We start from the raw sequence: 23,763 nt of genomic DNA on the forward strand, positions 1-23,763 counted from the left end.
CCCTCCCCAGCAAGGATTGTACTGGGAGTGAGATGCTGTGCTAAGCATGTAATTGTAAATATGTAAATAAGTTCATCTTATTTAACAACAGTCTCTTTGTGAGTTATTATAGGAAGAAAAGAACAACAATCGCAGTCAAGCTGGCTTCAAAGGCAGGTGGTTAAGGTTCCACTCGTAGAACATAAGACCTAGGAGCAGGAGTAGGCCATCTGGCCCCTCGAGCCTGCTCCACCATTCAATGAGATCATGGCTGATCTTTTGTGGACTCAGTTCCACTCTCCGGCCCGAACACCATATCCCCGAATCCCTTTATTCTTCAAAAAACTATCTATCTTTATCTTAAAAACATTTTTTTTAAATTTTTTAAAAAATATATATTTTATTGAAATTTTTTTTCCCTGAGCAACATTTTTCCCGCTTACAAAACAAGTGAAACGATAACAATAACAAAACAGAAATTTTTAACTTTTTAACAATAATAATAATAATACACAAGTAACAAAACCTCATACTCTATTGACCTATCCTCAACTAAACCTCCTCCCCCCCCTTCCCCCTGGGTTGCTGCTGCTGGTCATCTGTCTTCCCTCTAACGTTCCCCTAGGTAGTCGAGAAATGGCTGCCACCACCTGGTGAACCCTTGAGCCGATCCTCTCAGGGCAAACTTTATCTGCTCCAGTATTATGAACCCCGCCATATCGTTTACCCAGGCCTCCAGTCCGGGGGTTTTTGCCTCCTGCCACATAAGTAGGATCCTGCGCCGGGCTACTAGGGACGCAAAGGCCACGACATCGGCCTCTTTTGCCTCCTGCACTCCCGGCTCTTCCGCAACTCCAAATAGAGCTAACCCCCAGCTTGGTTTGACCCGGGCATTCACCACCTGCGAGATCACTCCCGTCACTCCCTTCCAATATCCTTCCAGTGCCGGGCACGCCCAAAACATATGTGCGTGGTTTGCCGGGCTCCCGCCACACCTCCCACATTTGTCCTCCACTCCAAAGAACCTGCTCAATCTTGCCCCCGTTATGTGTGCTCGATGTAGCACCTTAAATTGAATCAGACTAAGCCTGGCGCATGAGGAAGAGGAGTTTACCCTGCTTAGGGCATCAGCCCACATACCCTCTTCTATCTCCTCCCCTAATTCTTCTTCCCACTTTCTCTTTAGTTCTCCCACCGACTCCTCCCCCTCTTCCCTCATCTCTCTGTAAATCTCTGACACCTTGCCCTCTCCGACCCACACCCCTGAAAGCACCCTGTCCTGTATCCCCTGTGTCGGGAGCAACGGAAATTCCCTCGCCTGTTGTCTAGTAAATGCCCTCACCTGCATATATCTCAAGAAATTTCCCCGGGGTAACTTATACTTTTCCTCCAATGCTCCCAAGCTCGCAAAAGTCCCATCTATAAATAAATCTCCCACCTTCCTAATTCCCAACTGGTACCAGCTCTGAAATCCTCCATCCATTCTTCCTGGGGCGAACCTATGGTTGTTCCTGATAGGGGACCCCACCAGGGCTCCCCGCACCCCTCTCTGTCGCCTCCACTGTCCCCATATGTTCAGTGTTGCCGCCACCACCGGGTTCGTGGTGTACTTTTTAGATGAGAGCGGTAGCGGTGCCGTCACCAGCGCCTCTAGACTCGTCCCTTTACAGGACCTTCTCTCCAGCCTTTTCCACGCCGCTCCCTCACCCTCCATCATCCATCTACGTATCATTGCCAGATTGGCGGCCCAATAATAATCTCCCAAGTTCGGTAGTGCCAGTCCTCCTCTGTCCCTACTGCGCTGAAGGAACCCCCTCCTTATTCTCGGAACTTTCCCTGCCCACACAAAGCTCGTAATGCGCCTATCTATTTTATTAAAAAAGGTCCTGGTGATTAAAATAGGGAGACATTGAAATACAAATAAGAACCTCGGGAGGACCATCATCTTAATTGCTTGCACCCTGCCCGCCAGCGATAAAGGCTGCATGTCCCACCTCTTAAAGTCCTCCTCCATTTGTTCTACCAGCCGTGTCAGATTAAGTCTGTGCAAGGTTCCCCAGCTCCTAGCGATCTGAATCCCCAAGTATCGGAAGTTTCTTTCCACTTTCCTTAGCGGTAAGCCTTCTATCTCTCTACTCTGGTCCCCTGGATGTATCACATATAATTCACTCTTCCCCATGTTTAACCTATACCCCGAAAATTCCCCGAACCTCCTCAAAATTCGCATAACCTCTATCATCCCCCCCGCTGGGTCCGACACGTATAACAATAGGTCATCCGCGTATAACGAGACTTGATGTTCTTCTCCCCCTCTAGTCACCCCTCTCCATTTCCTGGAGTCTCTCAACGCCATGGCCAGAGGTTCAATTGCCAATGCAAACAACAATGGAGACAGCGGGCATCCCTGTCTTGTTCCCCTAGATAGTCGGAAATACTCCGATCTATGTCGACCTGTAACTACGCTTGCCGTTGGAGCCCCATAAAGTAGCCTAACCCAGCAAATAAACCCGTTCCCAAACCCAAACCTCCTTAACACTTCCCATAAATACTCCCACTCCACCCTATCAAATGCCTTCTCTGCGTCCATTGCCGCCACTATCTCTGCCTCCCCCTCCACTGAGGGCATCATTATCACCCCTAATAGTCGTCGCACGTTAACATTCAATTGTCTCCCTTTTACGAACCCTGTCTGGTCTTCGTGCACCACCCCCGGGACACAGTCCTCTATCCTCGATGCCAGCATCTTTGCCAGCAATTTGGCGTCCACGTTCAATAGTGAAATAGGTCTATACGACCCACACTGCAACGGATCTTTGTCCCTCTTCAAAATTAGCGATATCGTCGCCTCCGACATCGTTGGGGGTAGAGTCCCCCCTTCCATGGCCTCATTGAACGTCCTCGCCAACAACGGGGCCAACAAGTCCACATATTTTCTGTAGAATTCCACCGGGAACCCGTCCGGCCCCGGGGCCTTCCCTGCTTGCATGCTTCCCAGTCCCTTAATAACCTCGTCCACCTCAATCGGCGCCCCCAGGCCTGCCACCGCCTGCTCCTCCACTTTCGGGAACCTCAATTGGTCCAGGAACTGCCGCATCCCCTCCTCTCCCTCTGGGGGCTGAGACCTATACAGTTCCTCATAAAAGGTCTTAAACACCTCATTTATCTTTCCTGCCCTTCGCACAGTGTCTCCCCTTTCATCCCTAATTCCTCCTATCTCCCTCGCTGCTGCCCTCTTTCGCAGTTGGTGCGCCAACAGGCGACTAGCCTTTTCCCCATATTCATACCTCCTCCCCTGTGCCTTCCTCCACAGTACCTCCGCCTTTCTGGTGGTCAGAAGGTCAAACTCGGTCTGGAGTCGTCTCCTCTCCCTGTACAGCTCCTCCTCCGGGGTCTCTGCAAATTCCCTGTCCACCCTTAAAATCTCCCCCAGTAATCTATCCCTTTCCTTGGCCTCTGTTTTCCTTTTGTGGGCCCCAATAGAAATCAGCTCTCCTCTGACCACCGCTTTTAGTGCTTCCCAGACCACTCCCACAGGGACCTCGCCGTCGTCATTGACCTCCAGGTATCTCTCAATACACCCCCTCACTCTTGCACACACTCCCTCATCCGCCATCAGTCCCACATCTAATCGCCAGAGTGTTCTCTGCTCCCTGTCCTCTCCTACTTCCAGGTCCACCCAACGTGGGGAATGGTCCGAAACCGCTATGGCTGAGTATTCAGCTTCTTCCACCCTAGAGATCAACGACCTTCCTAAAACAAAAAAAGCTATCCGGGAGTACACTTTATGGACGTGGGAGAAGAAGGAATACTCCCTAGCCCTGGGTCTAAGAAATCGCCATGGATCCACTCCCCCCATTTGGTCCATAAACCCCTTAAGTACCTTGGCCGCTGCCGGCCTTCTTCCAGTCCTTGAGCTGGATCTATCTAGCCCCGGGTCCAGCACCGTATTGAAGTCCCCTCCTAAAATCAAATTTCCTGCCTCCAGGTCTGGAATACGCCCCAGCATCCGTCTCATGAACCCCGCATCGTCCCAATTTGGGGCATACACATTAACCAACACGACCTCCATTCCCTCCAGCCTACCACTCACCATTACATATCTACCTCCACTATCTGCTACGATGTTCTTTGCTTCAAATGCTACCCGTTTCCCCACCAAAATGGCCACCCCTCTGTTCTTTGCGTCCAGTCCTGAGTGGAACACCTGTCCCACCCATCCTTTCCTTAGCCTAGCTTGGTCCGCCACCTTTAGGTGCGTCTCTTGGAGCATAACCACGTCTGCCCTTAGTCCTTTCAAATGCGCGAGCGTCGGGCCCTTTTTATCGGTCCATTTAGGCCTCTCACGTTCCACGTGATCAGCCTCACTGGGGGGCTACCTGCCCCCCTCCCATGTCGACTAGCCATTACCTTCTCTAGGCCAGTCCCATATCCCGCCTCCGCGCTCCCGCTCGCTCCCCCAGCGTCGCATTCCGCCCCCGAACACCCACTCTTTAGCCAATTCCTTTTGGATTTCCACAGCAGCAACCTAGTTGTATCTTAAAAACATTTAATGAAGGAGCCTCTACTGCTTCACTGGGCAAGGAATTCCATTGATTCACAACCCTTTGGGTGAAGAAGTTTCTCCTAAACTCAGTCCTAAATCTACTTCCCCTTATTTTGAGGCTATGCCCCCTAGTTCTGCTTTCACCCGCCAGTGGAAACAACCTGCCCGCATCTATCCTGTCTATTCCCTTCATAATCTTATATGTTTCTATAAGATCCCCCCTCATCCTTCTAAATCCCAACGAGTACAGTCCCAGTCTACTCAACCTCTCCTCGTAATCCAACCCCTTCAGCTCTGGGATTAACCTAGTGAATCTCCTCTGCACACCCTCCAGTGCCAGTACGTCCTTTCTCAAGTCAGGAGACCAAAACTGAACACAATACACCAGGTGTGGCCTCACTAACACCTTATACAATTGCAGCAGAACCTCCCTAGTCTTAAACTCCATCCCTCTAGCAATGAAGGACAAAATTCCATTTGCCTTCTTAATCACCTGCTGCACCTGTAAACCCATTAATCCCCACTCTTTGCTTTCTATTAATTAACCAATCCCCGATCCATGCTACTACTTTCCCCTTAATGCCATGCATCTTTATCTTATGCAGCAACCTTTTGTGTGGCACCTTGTCAAAGGCTTTCTGGAAATCCAGATATACCACATCCATTGGCTCCCCGTTATCTACCGCACTGTTAATGTCCTCAAAAAATTCCACTAAATTAGTTAGGCATGACCTGCCCTTTATGAACCCATGCTGCGTCTGCCCAATGGGACAATTTCCATCCAGATGCCTCGCTATTTCTTCCTTGATAGATTCCTACTACCGAAGTTAAGCTCACTGGCCTATAATTACCCGCTTTCTGCCTACCTCCTTTTTTAAACAGTGGTGTCACGTTTGCTAATTTCCAATCCGCCGGGACCATCCCAGAGTCTAGTGAATTTTGGTAAATTATCACTAGTGCATTTGCAATCTCCCTAGCCATCTCTTTTAGCACTCTGGGATGCATTCCATCAGGTCCAGGAGACTTGTCTACCTTTAGCCCCATTAGCTTTCCCATCACTACCTCCTTGGTGATAACAATCCTCTCAAGGTCCTCACCTGTCATAGCCTCATTTCCATCAGTCACTGGCATGTTATTTGTGTCTTCAACTGTGAAGACCGACCCAAAAAACCTGTTCAGTTCCTCAGCCATTTCCTCATCTCCCATTATTAAATCTCCCCTCTCATCCTCTAAAGGACCAATATTTACCTTAGCCACTCTTGTTTGTTTTATGTATTTGTAGAAACTTTTACTATCTGTTTCTATATTCTGAGCAAGTTTACTCTCATAATCTATCTTACTCTTCTTTATAGCTTTTTTAGTAGCTTTCTGTTGCCCCCTAAAGATTTCCCAGTCCTCTAGTCTCCCACTGATCTTTGCTACTTTGTATGTTTTTTCCTTCAATTTGATACTCTCCCTTATTTCCTTAGATATCCACGGTCGATTTTCCCTCCTTTTACCGTCCTTCCTTTTTGTTGGTATAAACCTTTGCTGAGCACTGTGAAAAATCACTTGGAAGGTTCTCTACTGTTCCTCAACTGTTTCACCATAAAGTCTTTGCTCCCAGTCTACCTTAGCTAGTTCTTCTCTCATCCCATTGTAATCTCCTTTGTTTAAACACAAAACACTAGTGCTTGATTTTACCTTCTCACCCTCCATCTGTATTTTAAATTCCACCATATTGTGATCGCTCCTTCCGAGAGGATCCCTAACTATGAGATCCTGAATCAATTCTGTCTCATTACACAGGACCAGATCTAGGACCACTTGTTCCCTTGTAGGTTCCATTACATACTGTTCTAATAGTAATGGCCACTAAATCATAGTCATTCACGATGATTTGCGCCATCAACTCATTTACCTTATTCCGAATACTACGAGCATTCAGGTAAAGTACACTTATGTTGGCTTTTTTACCTCTGTTCTGAATCTTAACACCTCGATCAGTAACCTCTCCTAAGTTATATTTCCTCTTAACCTTTCTCCTAATTTTCCTTGTCGTTGAACCCATATCTTCATGTAACAACCTGCCGCGTCGCTTACCATTAATGTTTTCACTTCCCGTTTTATTCCTTTTAGTATTCCTGGTCCTATTCACTGAGCTCCCCTCAGTCACTGTACCTTGTACTGTCACCCTTTTTGATTTTTGACTATGGCTTCTCTACCTTACACTTTCCCCCTTACTGCCTTTTATTTCTGTCCCTGTTTTACTACCTTCCAACTTCCTGCATCGGTTCCCATCCCCCTGCTACATTAGTTTAAACTCTCCCCAACAGCTCTAGCAAACACCCCCCCTAGGACATCGGTTCCAGTCCGACCCAGGTGCAGACCGTCCAGTTTGTACTGGTCCCACCTCCCCAGAACTGGTTCCAATGTCCCAGGAATTTGAATCCCTCCCTCTTGCAGCATCTCTCGAGCCACGTATTCATCCTCTCTATCCTGACATTCCTACTCTGACTAGCTCGTGGCACTGGTAGTAATCCTGAGATTACTACCTTTGAGGTCCTACTTTTTAGTTTAACTCCTAGCTCCCTAAATTCAGCTTGTAGGACCTCGTCCCGTTTTTTACCTATATCGTTGGTGCCTATGTGCACCACGACAGCTGGCTGTTCACCCTCCCCCCCCCCCCCCCCCCCCAGAATGTCCTGCAGCCGCTCCGAGACATCCTTGACCCTTGCACCAGGGAGGCAACATACCATCCTGGAGTCTCGATTGCGTCCGCAGAACCGCCTGTCTATTCCCCTTACAATTGACAGTAGGTGGTCTCAATGTCAACAAAACGAAGGAGATTGTCATCGACTTCAGGAAGCGTATTGGAGAACATGCCCCTGTCTACATCAATGGGAACGAAGTAGAAAGGGTCGAGAGCTTCAAGTTTTTAGGTGTACAGATCACCAACAGCCTGTCCTGGTCCCCCCATGCCGACACTATAGTTAAGAAAGCCCACCAACGACTCAACTTTCTCAGAAGACTAAGGAAATTTGGCATGTCAGCTACGACCCTCACCAACATCTACAGATGCACCATAGAAAGCATTCTTTCCGGTTGTATCACAGCTTGGTATGGAGCCTGCTCTGCCCAAGACCGCAGGAAATTACAAAAGGTTGTGAATGTAGCCCAGTCCATCACGCAAACCAGCCTCCCATCCATTGACTCTATCTATAATTCCCGCTGCCTCAGAAAGGCAGCCAGCATAATTAAGGTCCCCACGCACCCCGGATATACTCTCTTCCACCTTCTTCCGTCAGGAAAAAGATACCAAAGTTTGAGGTCACGTACCAACCGACTCAAGAACAGCTACTTCCCGACTGCCATCAGACTTTTGAATGGACCTACCTCGTATTAAGTTGATCTTTTCTCTACACCTTGCTATAACTGTAACATTATATTCTGCAGTCTCTCCTTCCTTCCCTATGTACGGTATGCATTGTTTGTACAGCATGCAAGAAACAATACTTTTCACTGTATACTAATACATGTGACAATAATAAATCAAATCAAAAAAAGCTGTAACACTTTATTCTGATGAAGAACTAAAGCTGAGCGTACTCTCAGTCCAGAGTGGTTCACACTGTTTTTGGGTAGGTATCAAAATGGAGGTAGAGACAATTCCCTAATTTCTGAGACCACCTACGAGCGGAACCTTAATCACCTGCCTTTGAAGCCAGCAGGTGTGATCTTGAGGACCTACACTGAGGAAATAGTGCCTCTGAGAGGTTACTCCATAGGCAAGGTTGAGCAGTCAGCTGCTGTCATTGCATCTCCACCCCCATTGCAAAACCAATCAGCTGCCATCTCTCAGCATCTCCTCCCCCATCACAAAACCAATCAGCTGCTGTCTCTCTGCATCTCCTCCCCATCACAAAACCAATCAGCTGCTGTCTCTCTGCATCTCCTCCCCATTACAAAACCAATCAGCTGCTGTCTCTGCATCGCCTCCCCATTACAAAACCAATCAGCTGCTGTCTCTGCATCGCCTCCCCATTACAAAACCAATCAGCTGCTGTCTCTGCATCGCCTCCCCATTACAAAACCAATCAGCTGCTGTCTCTCTGCATCTCCTCCCCATCACAAAACCAATCAGCTGCTGTCTCTCTGCATCTCCTCCCCATCACAAAACCAATCAGCTGCTGTCTCTGCATCTCCTCCCCATTACAAAACCAATCAGCTGCTGTCTCTCTGCATCTCCTCCCCATCACAAAACCAATCAGCTGCTGTCTCTGCATCGCCTCCCCATTACAAAACCAATCAGCTGCTGTCTCTCTGCATCTCCTCCCCATTACAAAACCAATCAGCTGCCGTCTCTCTGCATCTCCTCCCCATTACAAAACCAATCAGCTGCTGTCTCTCTGCATCTCCTCCCCATCACAAAACCAATCAGCTGCCATCTCTCTGCATCTCCACCCCCATTGCAAAACCAATCAGCTGCCGTCTCTCTGCATCTCCACCCCCCCATTGCAAAACCAATCAGCTGCCGTCTCTCTGCATCTCCTCCCCATTACAAAACCAATCAGCTGCCATCTCTCTGCATCTCCACCCCCATGCAAAACCAATCAGCTGCTGTCTCTCAGCATCTCCACCCCCATCACAAAACCAATCAGCTGCTGTCTCTGCATCGCCTCCCCATTGCAAAACCAATCAGCTGCTGTCTCTCTGCATCGCCTCCCCCATTGCAAAACCAATCAGCTGCCGTCTCTCTGCATCTCCTCCCCCATCACAAAACCAATCAGCTGCTGTATCTCTGCAGTTCCTCCTGCATTAGAAAACTGGTCAGATGTACCAACGCCTCTCCTTTCCTTGAAGCTATTGTTGTGCTGGCTTGGTGCACATCTGTTCCTGTCTGCAACTCTGGCAGGTCCGACACCCCGAATATAGCTCCAAGGTGACCCGGTTCCAAATCCACATGCAGAATCACCGACAAAGTGCTGAAAAACAACCCCCAAAATTTCTCCAACTTCGGGCAGGCCCAGAATGCACACATAGCCAGCTCCCTCTCATACCGTTCTGAAATATTCTCTCCCCCTCAAACAGCCGGCTCACCCTTGACTTTGTCAAATGTGCCCTGTTGTATCAACCCCAGCCTTGTGCACAAGGTTGAGGTATTCACCCTCCCGAGCACCTCACACCACAGTACCTCCTCCAGCACCATCCCCAACTCCTCCCATTTAGCCTTAACCCCCCCCCATAGACAGCTTATCCTCCTCCAAAATTCTCCCATAAAATGCGAGATGACCACACCCTCAAACCACATTATCGACAGCAACTCCTTCAACAACGAGGAGGCAGGCACTATTGGAAAGGTCGGAAAAAACCTGCCTAGCAAATTCACACACTTGCATACACCGAAAAGTCTCCTCATGCAGAAACCCAAACTTCCCTCTTAACTCCTCCAAGCTTGTGAACCGCCCCTCCAAAAACAAATCCTTCATCTCCTTCACCCCTCCCTCTTCCCATCCCCAAAACCTTGAATTCATCCTCCCCGGCTTAAATCCACAATTCCCCTGGATCGGCATCAGCTTCGACCCTGCTCCCAACCTAAAGTGCTGCCAAAATTGCTTCCAAATCTTCAACGTGGCAAACTCCTGAGGACTTCCTGAATACTTAACTGGGGCAAACGGAAGTGGTGCCATCGCCACAACCCCGATCTACAGCAACCCACCTCCACCCTCACCCATAAAGTCTCCACCTTCCTGCTCCAGCCCCACACCTTCTCCATGTTTTTAAAAATAAATTTAGATTACCCAATTCATTTTTCCAATTAAGGGGAATTTAGCGTGGCCAATCCATCTAGCCTGCACATCTTTGGGTTGTGGGGGCGAAACCCACGCAAACAAGGGTTTGTGCAAACTCCACACGGACAGTGACCTAGAACTGTATCGAACCTGGGACCTCAGCACCGCAAACCTGCAATGCTAACCACTGTGCCACCATGCTGCCCTGCACCTTCTCCATGTTTGACACCCAGTAATAATATAACAAGTTCAGAAGGCCCATCCCTCCAGCTGCTGGCTCCACTGAAGTGCCATCTTCCTTACCCTGGTCACCTTCCCTGCGGAACAAATGGCAAAACCAACCTGTCCACCCCCTTAAAAATGACTTTGGCTAAAAGACTGACACGCACTGAAATAGAGTTTGTATAAAAACACTGACAGATATTTTTTAAAATCTGAATTGACATATGGAGACCAGAACTGCACAAAGTACAAGAAATTAGGAAGGCCAATTCCATGTTGGGCTTATTGCAAAGGGATTGGAGTACATGATTAAGGAAGTTTTGCTATAATTGTAGAGAGCTTTGGTGAGATTGTACCAGTACACTTTGTGCAGTTCTGGTCTCCATATTTAAGGGAGAATATGCTTGTGCTGGAGATGTTCAGTGAATAGTTCACTGGATTGGTTCCTGGGATTAGAGGGTTACCTATAATGGTCTATTTCTGGACCTGTTTCTTTTGTTCATTTTTATCAGAATAGTTCTGCCCCAATGAGGAAGGCCAATTTCTAGAACCGGTTTGAGGGAATGAGATGGGACAAGTGACTCAATTGTTAATAGAGGAACACTCAGAGAACAGTGATCATAGTATTGTGAGATTTAGATTAGCTATGGAGCAATCCAGAGTAAACATAATTCATTGGGGAGGGCGAATATGCTGGTGCTTTTCAGCCTGTTTTTCTGCTGTGTACCTATACTTCTGTACTGGTCAACCCTGTTCTCTCTATCTCTGTAATAGTTCTTTTGGCACTGCTCTCGGATTGGTATTCAAACATAATAAAAGCAGCATTAGGCCATTCAAATTCTTAAACCTACTCTGCTATTCAATAAGACCATGGTGATTATTTTGGCTTTAATGCCATAATTTCTTGCTCTACCTCCATATTCCTTGATACCCTTAGATCTACAGATCTCAGTCTTGATTATACATAATAACGAAGCAACCACATCTCTCTGGAGTAGAGAATTCAGAAGATTGACAACCCTGGAAAAAATATCTTAATCTCAACCCAAGTACAGTAAGAAGTTTTACAACAGCAGGTTAAAGTCCAACTGGTTAGTTTCGAATCACTAGCTTTCGGAGCACAGCTTCCGAAAGATAGTGATTCAAAACAAACTTGTTGGACTTTAACCTGGTTTTGTAAGACTTCCTACTATGCCCACTCCAGTCCAACGCCAGCATCTCCACATCAGGTCAAACTAAGTAGTTGAAGCTTTATCCCCAGAGTATGATCCATTGTTTTAGAATGTAACAGCCAGGGAAACAGCCTCTAAGCATCTACCCTGTTAAATCCTCTAAGAATTGTATATGTTCAACGAGATCACTTCTCATCCTTATGAACACCAGGTAATAGAAACCCTCTGCTCACTGACTCCTCATAGTTAGGACATCCCAGAAGTTAATTAGTGAACCTACATTAAAGGCCAATGTCCCCATGGGTAAGATCATCAAAACTATGCACAGTGCTCCAGCTGTGATCTCACCAGAACCCTGTGTAATTGCAGCAAAATGTCCTTACTCCAGCTCCCTTGCAACAAAGGCGAACATGCGAGTTGCTTAAGTACCTGCTGAACCTCCAGGTTAACTTTATAGTTTGTGAACAAAAACACTCAAACACCCTCACCCCCACCCCACCCCACCCCAAAGACTTACTAGTCTCTTGCATTTAAAAAGACTTTGCTTTTCTGTTCTTTCTACAACAGGAGGTCATTTATATTTCCAAACAAGGGCACAAGAGACCATTCGTCCCATCAAGTCGATGGCCCTGGTGGGGAGTGATTGAAGCTGCCTGCAGTATCCAGGTCGGCCGCATCGACGGTGGCGCTGCCGCGGGAGGCTCTGGTATCCTAAAAGCGGCGTAATGGCGGCGGCGGCGGCGGCAGGAGCGGGGTTGCTGAGGGTGAGTGAGGCGAGGATGAATGGAGTGAGCGAGGGGACATGAGCTGCTTTCTAACCGCGCAGGGACTGAGTGACAGGCTCCCAGATTTCAGTCAGACGCAGATACAGAGTAACTCCCACTCGGCGGGAACACAGCCTCGCAGTCACACCCTCAGCCTCTCACTATATCCCATTGAACTGAGCGAGCCTGACCACCCAAACAGAGCGTTCACACCCTGCACGGTGTTATAGCTCACTCAGAGTGGGGTTTACACCCTGCACGGTGTTATAGCTCACTCAGAGTGGGGTTCACACCCTGCATGGTGTTATAGCTCACTCAGAGTGGGGTTTACACCCTGCACAGTGTTATAGCTCACTCAGAGTGGGGTTTACACCCTGCACAGTGTTATAGCTCACTCAGAGTGGGGTTCACACCCTGCATGGTGTTATAGCTCACTCAGAGTGGGGTTTACACCCTGCACAGTGTTATAGCTCACTCAGAGTGGGGTTTACACCCTGCACGGTGTTATAGCTCACTCAGAGTGGGGTTCACACCCTGCATGGTGTTATAGCTCACTCAGAGTGGGGTTTACACCCTGCACAGTGTTATAGCTCACTCAGAGTGGGGTTTACACCCTGCACAGTGTTATAGCTCACTCAGAGTGGGGTTTACACCCTGCACAGTGTTATAGCTCACTCAGAGTGGGGTTTACACCCTGCACAGTGTTATAGCTCACTCAGAGTGGGGTTCAAACCCTGCATAGTGTTATAGCTCACTCAGAGTGGGGTTCACACCCTGCACGGTGTTATAGCTCACTCAGAGTGGGGTTCAAACCCTGCATAGTGTTATAGCTCACTCAGAGTGGGGTTCACACCCTGCACAGTGTTATAGCTCACTCAGAGTGGGGTTCACACCCTGCACAGTGTTATAGCTCACTCAGAGTGGGGTTCACACCCTGCACAGTGTTATAGCTCACTCAGAGTGGGGTTCACACCCTGCACAGTGTTATAGCTCACCCAGAGTGGGGTTTACACCCTGCACAGTGTTATAGCTCACTCAGAGTGGGGTTCACACCCTGCACAGTGTTATAGCTCACTCAGAGTGGGGTTCACACCCTGCACAGTGTTATAGCTCACTCAGAGTGGGGTTCACACCCTGCACAGTGTTATAGCTCACTCAGAGTGGGGTTCACACCCTGCACAGTGTTATAGCTCACTCAGAGTGGGGTTCACACCCTGCACAGTGTTATAGCTCACTCAGAGTGGGGTTTACCCCCTGCACAGTGTTATAGCTCACTCAGAGTGGGGTTTACCCCCTGCACAGTGTTATAGCTCACTCAGAGTGGGGTTCACACCCTGCATGGTGTTATAGCTCACTCAGAGTGGGGTTCACACCCTGCACAGTGTTATAGCTCACTCAGAGTGGGGTTCACACCCTGCACAGTGTTATAGCTCACCCAGAGTGGGGTTTACACCCTGCACAGTGTTATAGCTCACTCAGAGTGGGGTTCACACCCTGCACAGTGTTATAGCTCACTCAGAGTGGGGTTCACACCCTGCACAGTGTTATAGCTCACTCAGAGTGGGGTTTACCCCCTGCACAGTGTTATAGCTCACTCAGAGTGGGGTTTACACCCTGCACGGTGTTATAGCTCACTCAGAGTGGGGTTCACACCCTGCACGGTGTTATAGCTCACTCAGAGTGGGGTTCACACCCTGCACAGTGTTATAGCTCACTCAGAGTGGGGTTCACACCCTGCACAGTGTTATAGCTCACTCAGAGTGGGGTTCACACCCTGCACAGTGTTATAGCTCACTCAGAGTGGGGTTCACACCCTGCACAGTGTTATAGCTCACTCAGAGTGGGGTTTACACCCTGCACAGTGTTATAGCTCACCCAGAGTGGGGTTCACATCCTGCACAGTGTTATAGCTCACTCAGAGTGGGGTTCACACCCTGCACAGTGTTATAGCTCAGTCAGAGTGGGGTTCACACCCTGCACAGTGTTATAGCTCACTCAGAGTGGGGTTTACACCCTGCACGGTGTTATAGCTCACTCAGAGTGGGGTTTACACCCTGCACGGTGTTATAGCTCACTCAGAGTGGGGTTTACACCCTGCACAGTGTTATAGCTCACCCAGAGTGGGGTTTACACCCTGCACAGTGTTATAGCTCACTCAGAGTGGGGTTCACACCCTGCACAGTGTTATAGCTCACTCAGAGTGGGGTTCACACCCTGCACAGTGTTATAGCTCACTCAGAGTGGGGTTCACACCCTGCACAGTGTTATAGCTCACTCAGAGTGGGGTTTACACCCTGCACAGTGTTATAGCTCACCCAGAGTGGGGTTTACACCCTGCACAGTGTTATAGCTCACTCAGAGTGGGGTTCACACCCTGCACAGTGTTATAGCTCAGTCAGAGTGGGGTTCACACCCTGCACGGTGTTATAGCTCACTCAGAGTGGGGTTCACACCCTGCACAGTGTTATAGCTCACTCAGAATGGGGTTTACACCCTGCACAGTGTTATAGCTCACTCAGAGTGGGGTTCAAACCCTGCATAGTGTTATAGCTCACTCAGAGTGGGGTTCACACCCTGCATGGTGTTATAGCTCACTCAGAGTGGGGTTCACACCCTGCACAGTGTTATACCTCACTCAGAGTGGGGTTCACACCCTGCACGGTGTTATAGCTCACTCAGAGTGGGGTTCACACCCTGCACGGTGTTATAGCTCACTCAGAGTGGGGTTCACACCCTGCACGGTGTTATAGCTCACTCAGAGTGGGGTTCACACCCTGCACAGTGTTATAGCTCACTCAGAGTGGGGTTCACACCCTGCACAGTGTTATACCTCACTCAGAGTGGAGTTCACACCCTGCACAGTGTTATAGCTCACTCAGAGTGGGGTTCACACCCTGCACGGTGTTATAGCTCACTCAGAGTGGGGTTCACACCCTGCACGGTGTTATAGCTCACTCAGAGTGGGGTTCACACCCTGCACGGTGTTATAGCTCACTCAGAGTGGGGTTCACACCCTGCACAGTGTTATAGCTCACTCAGAGTGGGGTTCACACCCTGCACAGTGTTATACCTCACTCAGAGTGGGGTTCACACCCTGCACGGTGTTATAGCTCACTCAGAGTGGGGTTCACACCCTGCACGGTGTTATAGCTCACTCAGAGTGGGGTTCACACCCTGCACGGTGTTATAGCTCACTCAGAGTGGGGTTCACACCCTGCACAGTGTTATAGCTCACTCAGAGTGGGGTTCACACCCTGCACAGTGTTATACCTCACTCAGAGTGGGGTTCACACCCTGCACAGTGTTATAGCTCACTCAGAGTGGGGTTTACACCCTGCACGGTGTTATAGCTCACTCAGAGTGGGGTTCACACCCTGCACGGTGTTATAGCTCACTCAGAGTGGGGTTCACACCCTGCACAGTGTTATAGCTCACTCAGAGTGGGGTTCACACCCTGCACGGTGTTATAGCTCACTCAGAGTGGGGTTCACACCCTGCACGGTGTTATAGCTCACTCAGAGTGGGGTTCACACCCTGCACGGTGTTATAGCTCACTCAGAGTGGGGTTCACACCCTGCACAGTGTTATAGCTCACTCAGAGTGGGGTTCACACCCTGCACGGTGTTATAGCTCACTCAGAGTGGGGTTCACACCCTGCATGGTGTTATAGCTCACTCAGAGTGGGGTTTACACCCTGCATGGTGTTATAGCTCACTCAGAGTGGGGTTTACACCCTGCACGGCGTTATAGCTCACTCAGAGTGGGGTTTACACCCTGCACAGTGTTATAGCTCACTCAGAGTGGGGTTCACACCCTGCACAGTGTTATAGCTCACTCAGAGTGGGGTTTACACCCTGCACAGTGTTATAGCTCACTCAGAGTGGGGTTCACACCCTGCACGGTGTGTTATAGCTCACTCAGAGTGGGGTTCACACCCTGCACAGTGTTATAGCTCACTCAGAGTGGGGTTTACACCCTGCACAGTGTTATAGCTCACTCAGAGTGGGGTTTACACCCTGCACAGTGTTATAGCTCACTCAGAGTGGGGTTTACACCCTGCATGGCGTGTTATAGCTCACTCAGAGTGGGGTTTAAACCCTGTACGGTGTGTTATAGCTCACTGAGTGGGGTTTAAACCCTGCATGGTGTGTTATAGCTCACTCAGAGTGGGGTTTAAACCCTGCACGGTGTTATAGCTCACTCAGAGTGGGGTTCACACCCTGCATGGCGTGTTATAGCTCACTCAGAGTGGGGTTTAAACCCTGTACGGTGTGTTATAGCTCACTGAGTGGGGTTTAAACCCTGCATGGTGTGTTATAGCTCACTCAGAGTGGGGTTTAAACCCTGCACGGTGTGTTATAGCTCACTGCACGGTGTGTTATAGCTCACTCAGAGTGGGGTTAAAACAAAAAAAAAGAAACAAGAAATCACGCGGAGCAAGATATATACATGGCAAAATAGTATATTTACATAGCTTTGTACACTGGCTCTCTCCCGTACGTGGCAGTTTCCCCGACTCTTCATGTTATCTCTTGCTCATCCATCCCCCCCCCCCCCCCCCCCGTTGCTAGGTTGCTGCTGCTGCTGACCGACCTTCCTCTAACGCTCCGCGAGATAGTCTAGGAACGGTTGCCACCGCCTGTAGAACCCCTGCGCAGACCCTCTCAAGGTCAAGGTGAACTTAATCCTCTCCAACTTTATGAACCCAGCCATATTGTTTATCCAGGCCTCCACGCAGGGGGGCTTCGCCTCCTTCCACATTAGCAAGATCCTTCGCCGGGCTACTAGGGACGCAAAGGCCATGATACCGGTCACTTTCGCCTCCTGCACTCCCGGTTCGTCCACTACTCCAAATATTGCTAGCCCCCGGCTTGGCTTGACCCGGACTTTCACCACCTGAGATATTGCTCCCGCCACTCCTCTCCAGAACCCCTCCAGTGCCGGGCATGACCAAAATATATGGACATGGTTCGCTGGGCTCCCTGAGCACCTTCCACATCTGTCCTCTACCCCAAAGAACCTACTCAACCTCGCCCCCATCAAGTGCGCTCTGTGGACCACCTTAAATTGTATCAGGCTGAGCCTGGCACATGAGGAGGTATTAACCCTACCCAGGGCATCAGCCCACAAACCTTCCTCGATCTCCTCCCCCAGCTCCTCCTCCCATTTACCCTTCAACTCTTCTACCAGCGCTTCCCCCTCTTCTTTCAACTCCTGGTGTATTTCCGACACCTTGCCCTCCCCGACCCATGCGCCAGAGATCACCCTATCTTGAACTTCTTGTGCCGGGAGCAACGGGAATTCCCTCACCTGTCGCCTCACAAAAGCCCTCACCTGCATATATCTAAAGGCATTTCCCGGGGGTAACTCTTCTCCTCCAGTGCCCCTAGGCTCGCAAACGTTCATTCAATGAACAAGTCCCCCATTCTTCCAATCCCCGCCCGCTGCCAGCTCTGGAACCCACCCGTCCATCTTCCCCGGGGCAAACCGATGGTTACCCCTGATCGGGGACCACACCTATGCTCCCATTGCACCCCTGTGCTGTCTCCACTGGCCCCAGATCCTTAGCGTTGCCGCCACCACCGGGCTCGTGGTATACTTTGTTGGCGAGAGCGGCAGCGGTGCCGTTACCAACGCCCCCAGACTCGTTCCTTTGCAGGACACCATCTCCATCCTCTTCCATGCCGCCCCCCCTCCCTGCATGGTGTTATAGCTCACTCAGAGTGGGGTTCACACCCTGCACAGTGTTATACCTCACTCAGAGTGGGGTTTACACCCTGCACAGTGTTATAGCTCACTCAGAGTGGGGTTTAAACCCTGCATGGTGTGTTATAGCTCACTCAGAGTGGGGTTTACACCCTGCACGGTGTTATAGCTCACTCAGAGTGGGGTTTACACCCTGCACGGTGTTATAGCTCACTCAGAGTGGGGTTTACACCCTGCACAGTGTTATAGCTCACTCAGAGTGGGGTTTACACCCTGCACGGTGTTATAGCTCACTCAGAGTGGGGTTTACACCCTGCACAGTGTTATAGCTCACTCAGAGTGGGGTTTACACCCTGCACGGTGTTATAGCTCACTCAGAGTGGGGTTTACACCCTGCACGGTGTTATAGCTCACTCAGAGTGGGGTTTAAACCCTGCATGGTGTGTTATAGCTCACTCAGAGTGGGGTTTAAACCCTGCACGGTGTGTTATAACTCACTGAGAGTCTGAGATGTTGTGGGAACATGTACTTTTACATGACTACTAAATGGATATCGGTGATAGAGGCACCAATGTTCTCCATCACATGGCTGAACAGCAATCAAATACAGCCAGTCACCGGTGTATGCTGAAAGGAATTGCAGGTTGACATTTAACGTGTTTGACCATAAAATGTAGGAGCAGAAATAGGCCATTCAGCCCATCAAGTCTGCATCATTCAGTGAGTTATTCAATTTGGCCACGTTATGAACGCACCTTCTTGGTGGTCAAGTGCTTTGAGACAATACTCGAGCCAACTTCCCACCTCAGTTTGCGGCACCAGGGCCAATTGTAACAGCAACCAGTCCTGATTCTATCAACATTGACTGTGGATGCACCCTGGGACTTTGTGGCCTGTGCCGCTAAGTATGTTTCGTCACCCAAATACTTAGGAATTCAAAGTTCACATGAATATTGATATCTTAAAAAAAGTGACATTGAAACTTGAATGATTTTTCAATGCCACAGAACTGAGTCCTTTAGTGTTCGTTACTTATTTCCATGGTCAGTTAGTTCTGGAGGTGCACATAAATGTGATACTGGAATTTGTTTTGAATGAATATTATGGCATTTGGTCTTAATTAAAGCATAAGTTATGATATGGTAGGTCTTCTAACAATGTTTATAGTCTTGAACCATTAATAAAATACTTCACTGCCCCTGATTTCCTCAATGTTATCTGGAAAAGAATATTCAGCAATATAGGAAAACGTGGGGAAAGACACCAAAGATTGTGATGTGGGTCAATGTTGTGTAATAAAATGGCTCTTCGTATTGAGTAATTTGAGTGCTTGATGAGTATCCTGACAAAAACATTGAACTTTTCTGAGAAACAGAATTATTTAGTTTGGGGAGATCAGACAATACTGTTTAAATGTTTCTATCAGCAACATAGTGCCATGAGGGTGCACTGCAAAACAGTTTACGGCTTCACAGTAATAACTGGCCATTTGGAGCTGAATAGTGCCTTACATTTATTTAATTATGTGACTACAAGAGAAGAAGGGGCTATTACCAGCATTCACTCCTTTAACAAGAACAAAGGAACTCACTTGATTTATCTCCTTCAAACCCTCCACCACTGACGCACAGTGGCAGCCGTGTGTACCATCTACAAGATGCACTGCAGGAACTCACCAAGGCTCCTTAGACAACACCTTCCAAACCCATGACCACTACCATCCAGAAGGACAAGAGCAGCAAATACCTGGGAACCCCTCCGAGTCACTCACCACCCTGACTTGGAAATATATCGCTGTTCCTTCACTGTCGCTGGGGCAACATCCTGGAACTCCCTCCCTAACAGCACTGTGGGTGTACCTACACCTCAAGGACTGCAATAGTTCAAGAAGGCAGCTCGGCACCACCTTCTCTAAAGCAACTAGGGATGGGCAGTAAATGCTGGGCCTGACCAGCGATACCCGCATCCCGTAAATGAATTTAAAAAAAACAAACAAGTTCAGAATTAGAAACACGGTGGAGGCTGATCCCAGGTCACAAGGTCTACCTCAGCATGGTTACGCTGCTGTTTATACTGAGCAACTTGCAGTACTGCATACACATTTCTTATCAAAGGGCAATTGGTACAACCCAGCTCTGATAACAGACTGAATGGTACAGCCTAGTCCTGATCCCTGGTGAGCCAGGTAGCTTGAACCACTTAAGCCAAATCAAAACGTATAATTTATTGTCACTAATGCCATCACATTTTTACTAATGAGAATTTTAAAAAGTATTTTGTTTATTTGTTTATGGAATGTAGGCGTCGCTGGGTCAGCATTTATTGCCCATCCCTGAGGGTATTTAAGAGTCAACCACATTGCCGGAGTCACGTGTAGGCCAGACAAGGACGACACATTTCCCTCCTCAAGGGCATTAGTGAACCAGATGGGTTTTTAACCACAATTGACAAGGTTTCGTGGTCATCTTTAGACTTTTAATTCCAGATTTATTTTTATTGAATTGCCATGGTGGGATTTGAACCTAGGACTCCAGACTCTGGGTCTCTGGATTACTAGTCCAGCGACAATACCGCTACAGCACTGCTGACTAAGGGTGCGTCCTGCATTATTGCAGTTGAATCGGTCTGTGATGAAGGAATAATTTATGTTGTATAAACTGATGTAAACCTCACATTAGATTGGGATTCTGGTCCTGAACTTCCACCAAGATTGGGATAATTAGTTATAAAATCCTGATTTCAGAAATAAATCTATTGGAATTTGCCTAGTGTTCAATATATGATGCCATATTTAGTTTGTTTCAGGTTGATCTGTCTTAAGCCAATACAAATCAAGAAATTTATTCAACAGCCTGATTTTAATACAGCATTGATTGACAACCATTTAACTTTTTTTTGGAGCTATCAGGAAATGAGTGGTAATGTGTATATCTAACAATATAAACATTTTTTAGAGTACCCAATTCATTTTTTTCCCAATTAAGGGGCAATTTAACATGGCCAATCCACCTACCCTGCACATCTTTGGGTTGTGGGGGCGAAACCCACGCAGACACAGGGAGAATGTGCAAACTCCACACGGACAGTGACCCAGGGCCGGGATTAAACCTGGGACCTCGGCGCCGTGAGGCAGCAGTGCTAACCCACTGCACCACCGTGCTGCCCTAACTAACAATATTTTATTAACCACTTCTACACATGAAAAGAAACCTGGCTATTAATTACAAATTTGAGCAAGGGTGTAGTAAAAATTGTTTTAAAAAGTTAATTTGGCCTCAGTTGGAGGCTGTGTGTGGGGTTTAAGATATCTCATTATCAAAAGATCATTAAAGCCACAAGTAAGATTCAACAGGATGGTACTAGGATTTGGAAACTAGAATTCTTCAGAGATTTCAGATACTGGAACTGTTCTGAGAGAAGATGCGATAAAGATCTTTATTTTATCGGGCCTAACGTTTTTTGTCTCCGGCGATTTCTTTTTTAAAAATAAATTGCTCTTCCCTACGTCAATTTTTAAAAATTCGCTACCGCAAAACTAACTTAAGCATTCAGGTACCAAATTTGTTCAATAAGAATTTAATGTATGCAAGCGGGGAAACCAGATTGATCAAAATAGGCCTATCGAGACGGCTTCATTTAAGATGTTGACTAGCTCCTCCACGCCTGACGGCTGAAGCCCTAAGTGAAATTCCCGTCACAGAGTTTGACGACAAGTTTATCCCTGGAACTGAAAATTAATTGGAAGAGCCTGTGGGGCCTCATTAAGTGGACCAATTAACGTTGAATAGCGTTCCTGGGCCGAGCGGCAGGAAACTCGCGGCAGTTCCCGCTCGCTGCCACACTTGGACATCTTTGCGGAGAATCGTACCCCTCATCTTTGCCAGCTCCACTCCCATGTCTTTGTAAAACCTGATGGTGTGGCCCTCTCATTTGAAGTCACGATTCTCCTTCACCCGTCTCAGAACCCACTCTTTCTCTTTGAAGCTATGTAACTTCACTATTACCGCACGCGGTGGATCCTCAGGACGAGGCCTCTGCTGGAGTGTACGGTGGGCTCAGTCCAACTCTGGAGGGGATGTGAATCCACCCTCCCCCACCATCTTCCCGGACATCTCTGCAAAGTGCTCCATAGACATTGGGCCTTCCATCCCCTCTGGCAGCCCCACAATTCAAACGTTTTGTCTCTTGGACCGATTCTCGAAATCATTGACCTTGGCCTTCAATGATTTATTCGCTTCGGCATCTCTGCTTCCAGTGAGGCAATCTAATCACGGTGTCTCAAAAGGGCCGCTTTCATAGCTTTTACCGTGGCTTTATGGCCTTTCACGGTTTCATTGGTCTTCTCTGAGCCACTCGGATGGGGACCAAGGCCTCCTTCTTTGATATCCGGAGGTGCTCCGACACAACCCACCAGTGTTATCAAATTCCTTCACCAAGGTACTTGAAAACACCTCGGCTGTTCGTGGAGTGGCCGGAGTCCCAGAGGCTGCCTCCGCCATTTTATCTGCCAACGAGCTCTGGGAGGCCTCCATTCTGTCGACTAGCTTCTACTGTCCATCTTCTTTCTCCTGACATTTCTGAGCATTTCACTCACATAGGATTCTTATCACAATTATGTGGGTTTTCAAAAGAAAATACGCCCTGAAACAGGATAAAAGGGTAAAGCTTGCAGTACTCTAGCGGGAGGTACCTCGTGTACCATCTTTCCCCTACATTTACCCCACCAGATGTCCAGCTGGTAACCCTCGTACCTCCTGAGTCAGAAACTCGTGTGTTTTAAGCCCTATAGTGCATTACTGAAGAACGCTGCGCTGTCAGAGGCATTAAGCCGCTGCTTAATATAAAAGATCCTATTGCACTATATCAAAGAAGATCAGGGGAGCTCTCCTGGTGTTCTGGCCAATAATTATCCTTCAGTAACCATAACTATAAACAATATCTGGTCATTATCACACTGGTGCTTTTGGGAGCTAGTGCACAGATTGGCTGCTGCATTTCCGATTTCAACAACAGTGCGACACTAAAGTAATTAATTGGCTGTAAAGAACCTCTGTGATGTGAAAAGCGTTATCTTAATGTTAGACTATTTTTTTAGTTGCTTATCTCTTTTTCCCTGTCCTCCACAGTCATTTTGTGTTGCTGGTTCATTCGGTGTCACCATCTCTGTTCAGCTTAACTTTACTCAAATATTCTTACTTTGCAATTTTGTTGCTGGGTTTATTTTAGATGTTTATATGACTTTAAAACAAAAATACTGGGCCGGATTCTCCACACCCTGATGCCGAAATCGCGGCTGACGCGGGAGCAGAGAATCCACTTCCCCACATGGAATCGGGACTGGCGCCGGTTCCCCCAGGGCCGCCGGGCCCTGAAAAGAGCACGACACGCTGCTTATCACATACCTGCGGCCATTGCTGGAGGTCCGCCCCGTCATTCTCCGCACCCGACCAGCCAAAGTCCCGACGGCGTGGATTTAACATGGTCCTGCCGGCCGGGATACTAGTGTGGCGGCCGCGGCCGCCCTGACCGGGGGCGGGTCGATCGGAGGGCAGGGGAGCCTTATACGCGGCCGGGCAATTTTTGGGCGGACAATCTGGTTGCGCGTG

The 23,763-nt window shown here is 48.4% G+C and overlaps 2 protein-coding genes across 3 annotated transcripts in view; one reads left to right on the plus strand and one right to left on the minus strand.

Annotated features, from left to right (window-relative positions):
- Nucleotides 1-23,763, minus strand: part of sacs2 (sacsin molecular chaperone 2) — a 126,715-nt gene that overhangs the window by 98,233 nt on the left and 4,719 nt on the right. The window lies entirely within an intron of this gene.
- The window catches only part of bcat2 (branched chain amino-acid transaminase 2, mitochondrial), a 67,238-nt gene continuing 55,818 nt past the window's right edge, over nucleotides 12,344-23,763 (plus strand). The window contains exon 1 of the mRNA XM_072492506.1: nucleotides 12,344-12,451. Coding sequence (XP_072348607.1) covers nucleotides 12,413-12,451 — 39 coding nt within the window. The 5' untranslated portion in view covers nucleotides 12,344-12,412. The remainder of the gene's footprint in view (nucleotides 12,452-23,763) is intronic.

This window comes from Scyliorhinus torazame, chromosome 29 (assembly GCF_047496885.1).
Source record: "Scyliorhinus torazame isolate Kashiwa2021f chromosome 29, sScyTor2.1, whole genome shotgun sequence".
Taxonomy (NCBI): Eukaryota; Metazoa; Chordata; class Chondrichthyes; order Carcharhiniformes; family Scyliorhinidae; genus Scyliorhinus; species Scyliorhinus torazame.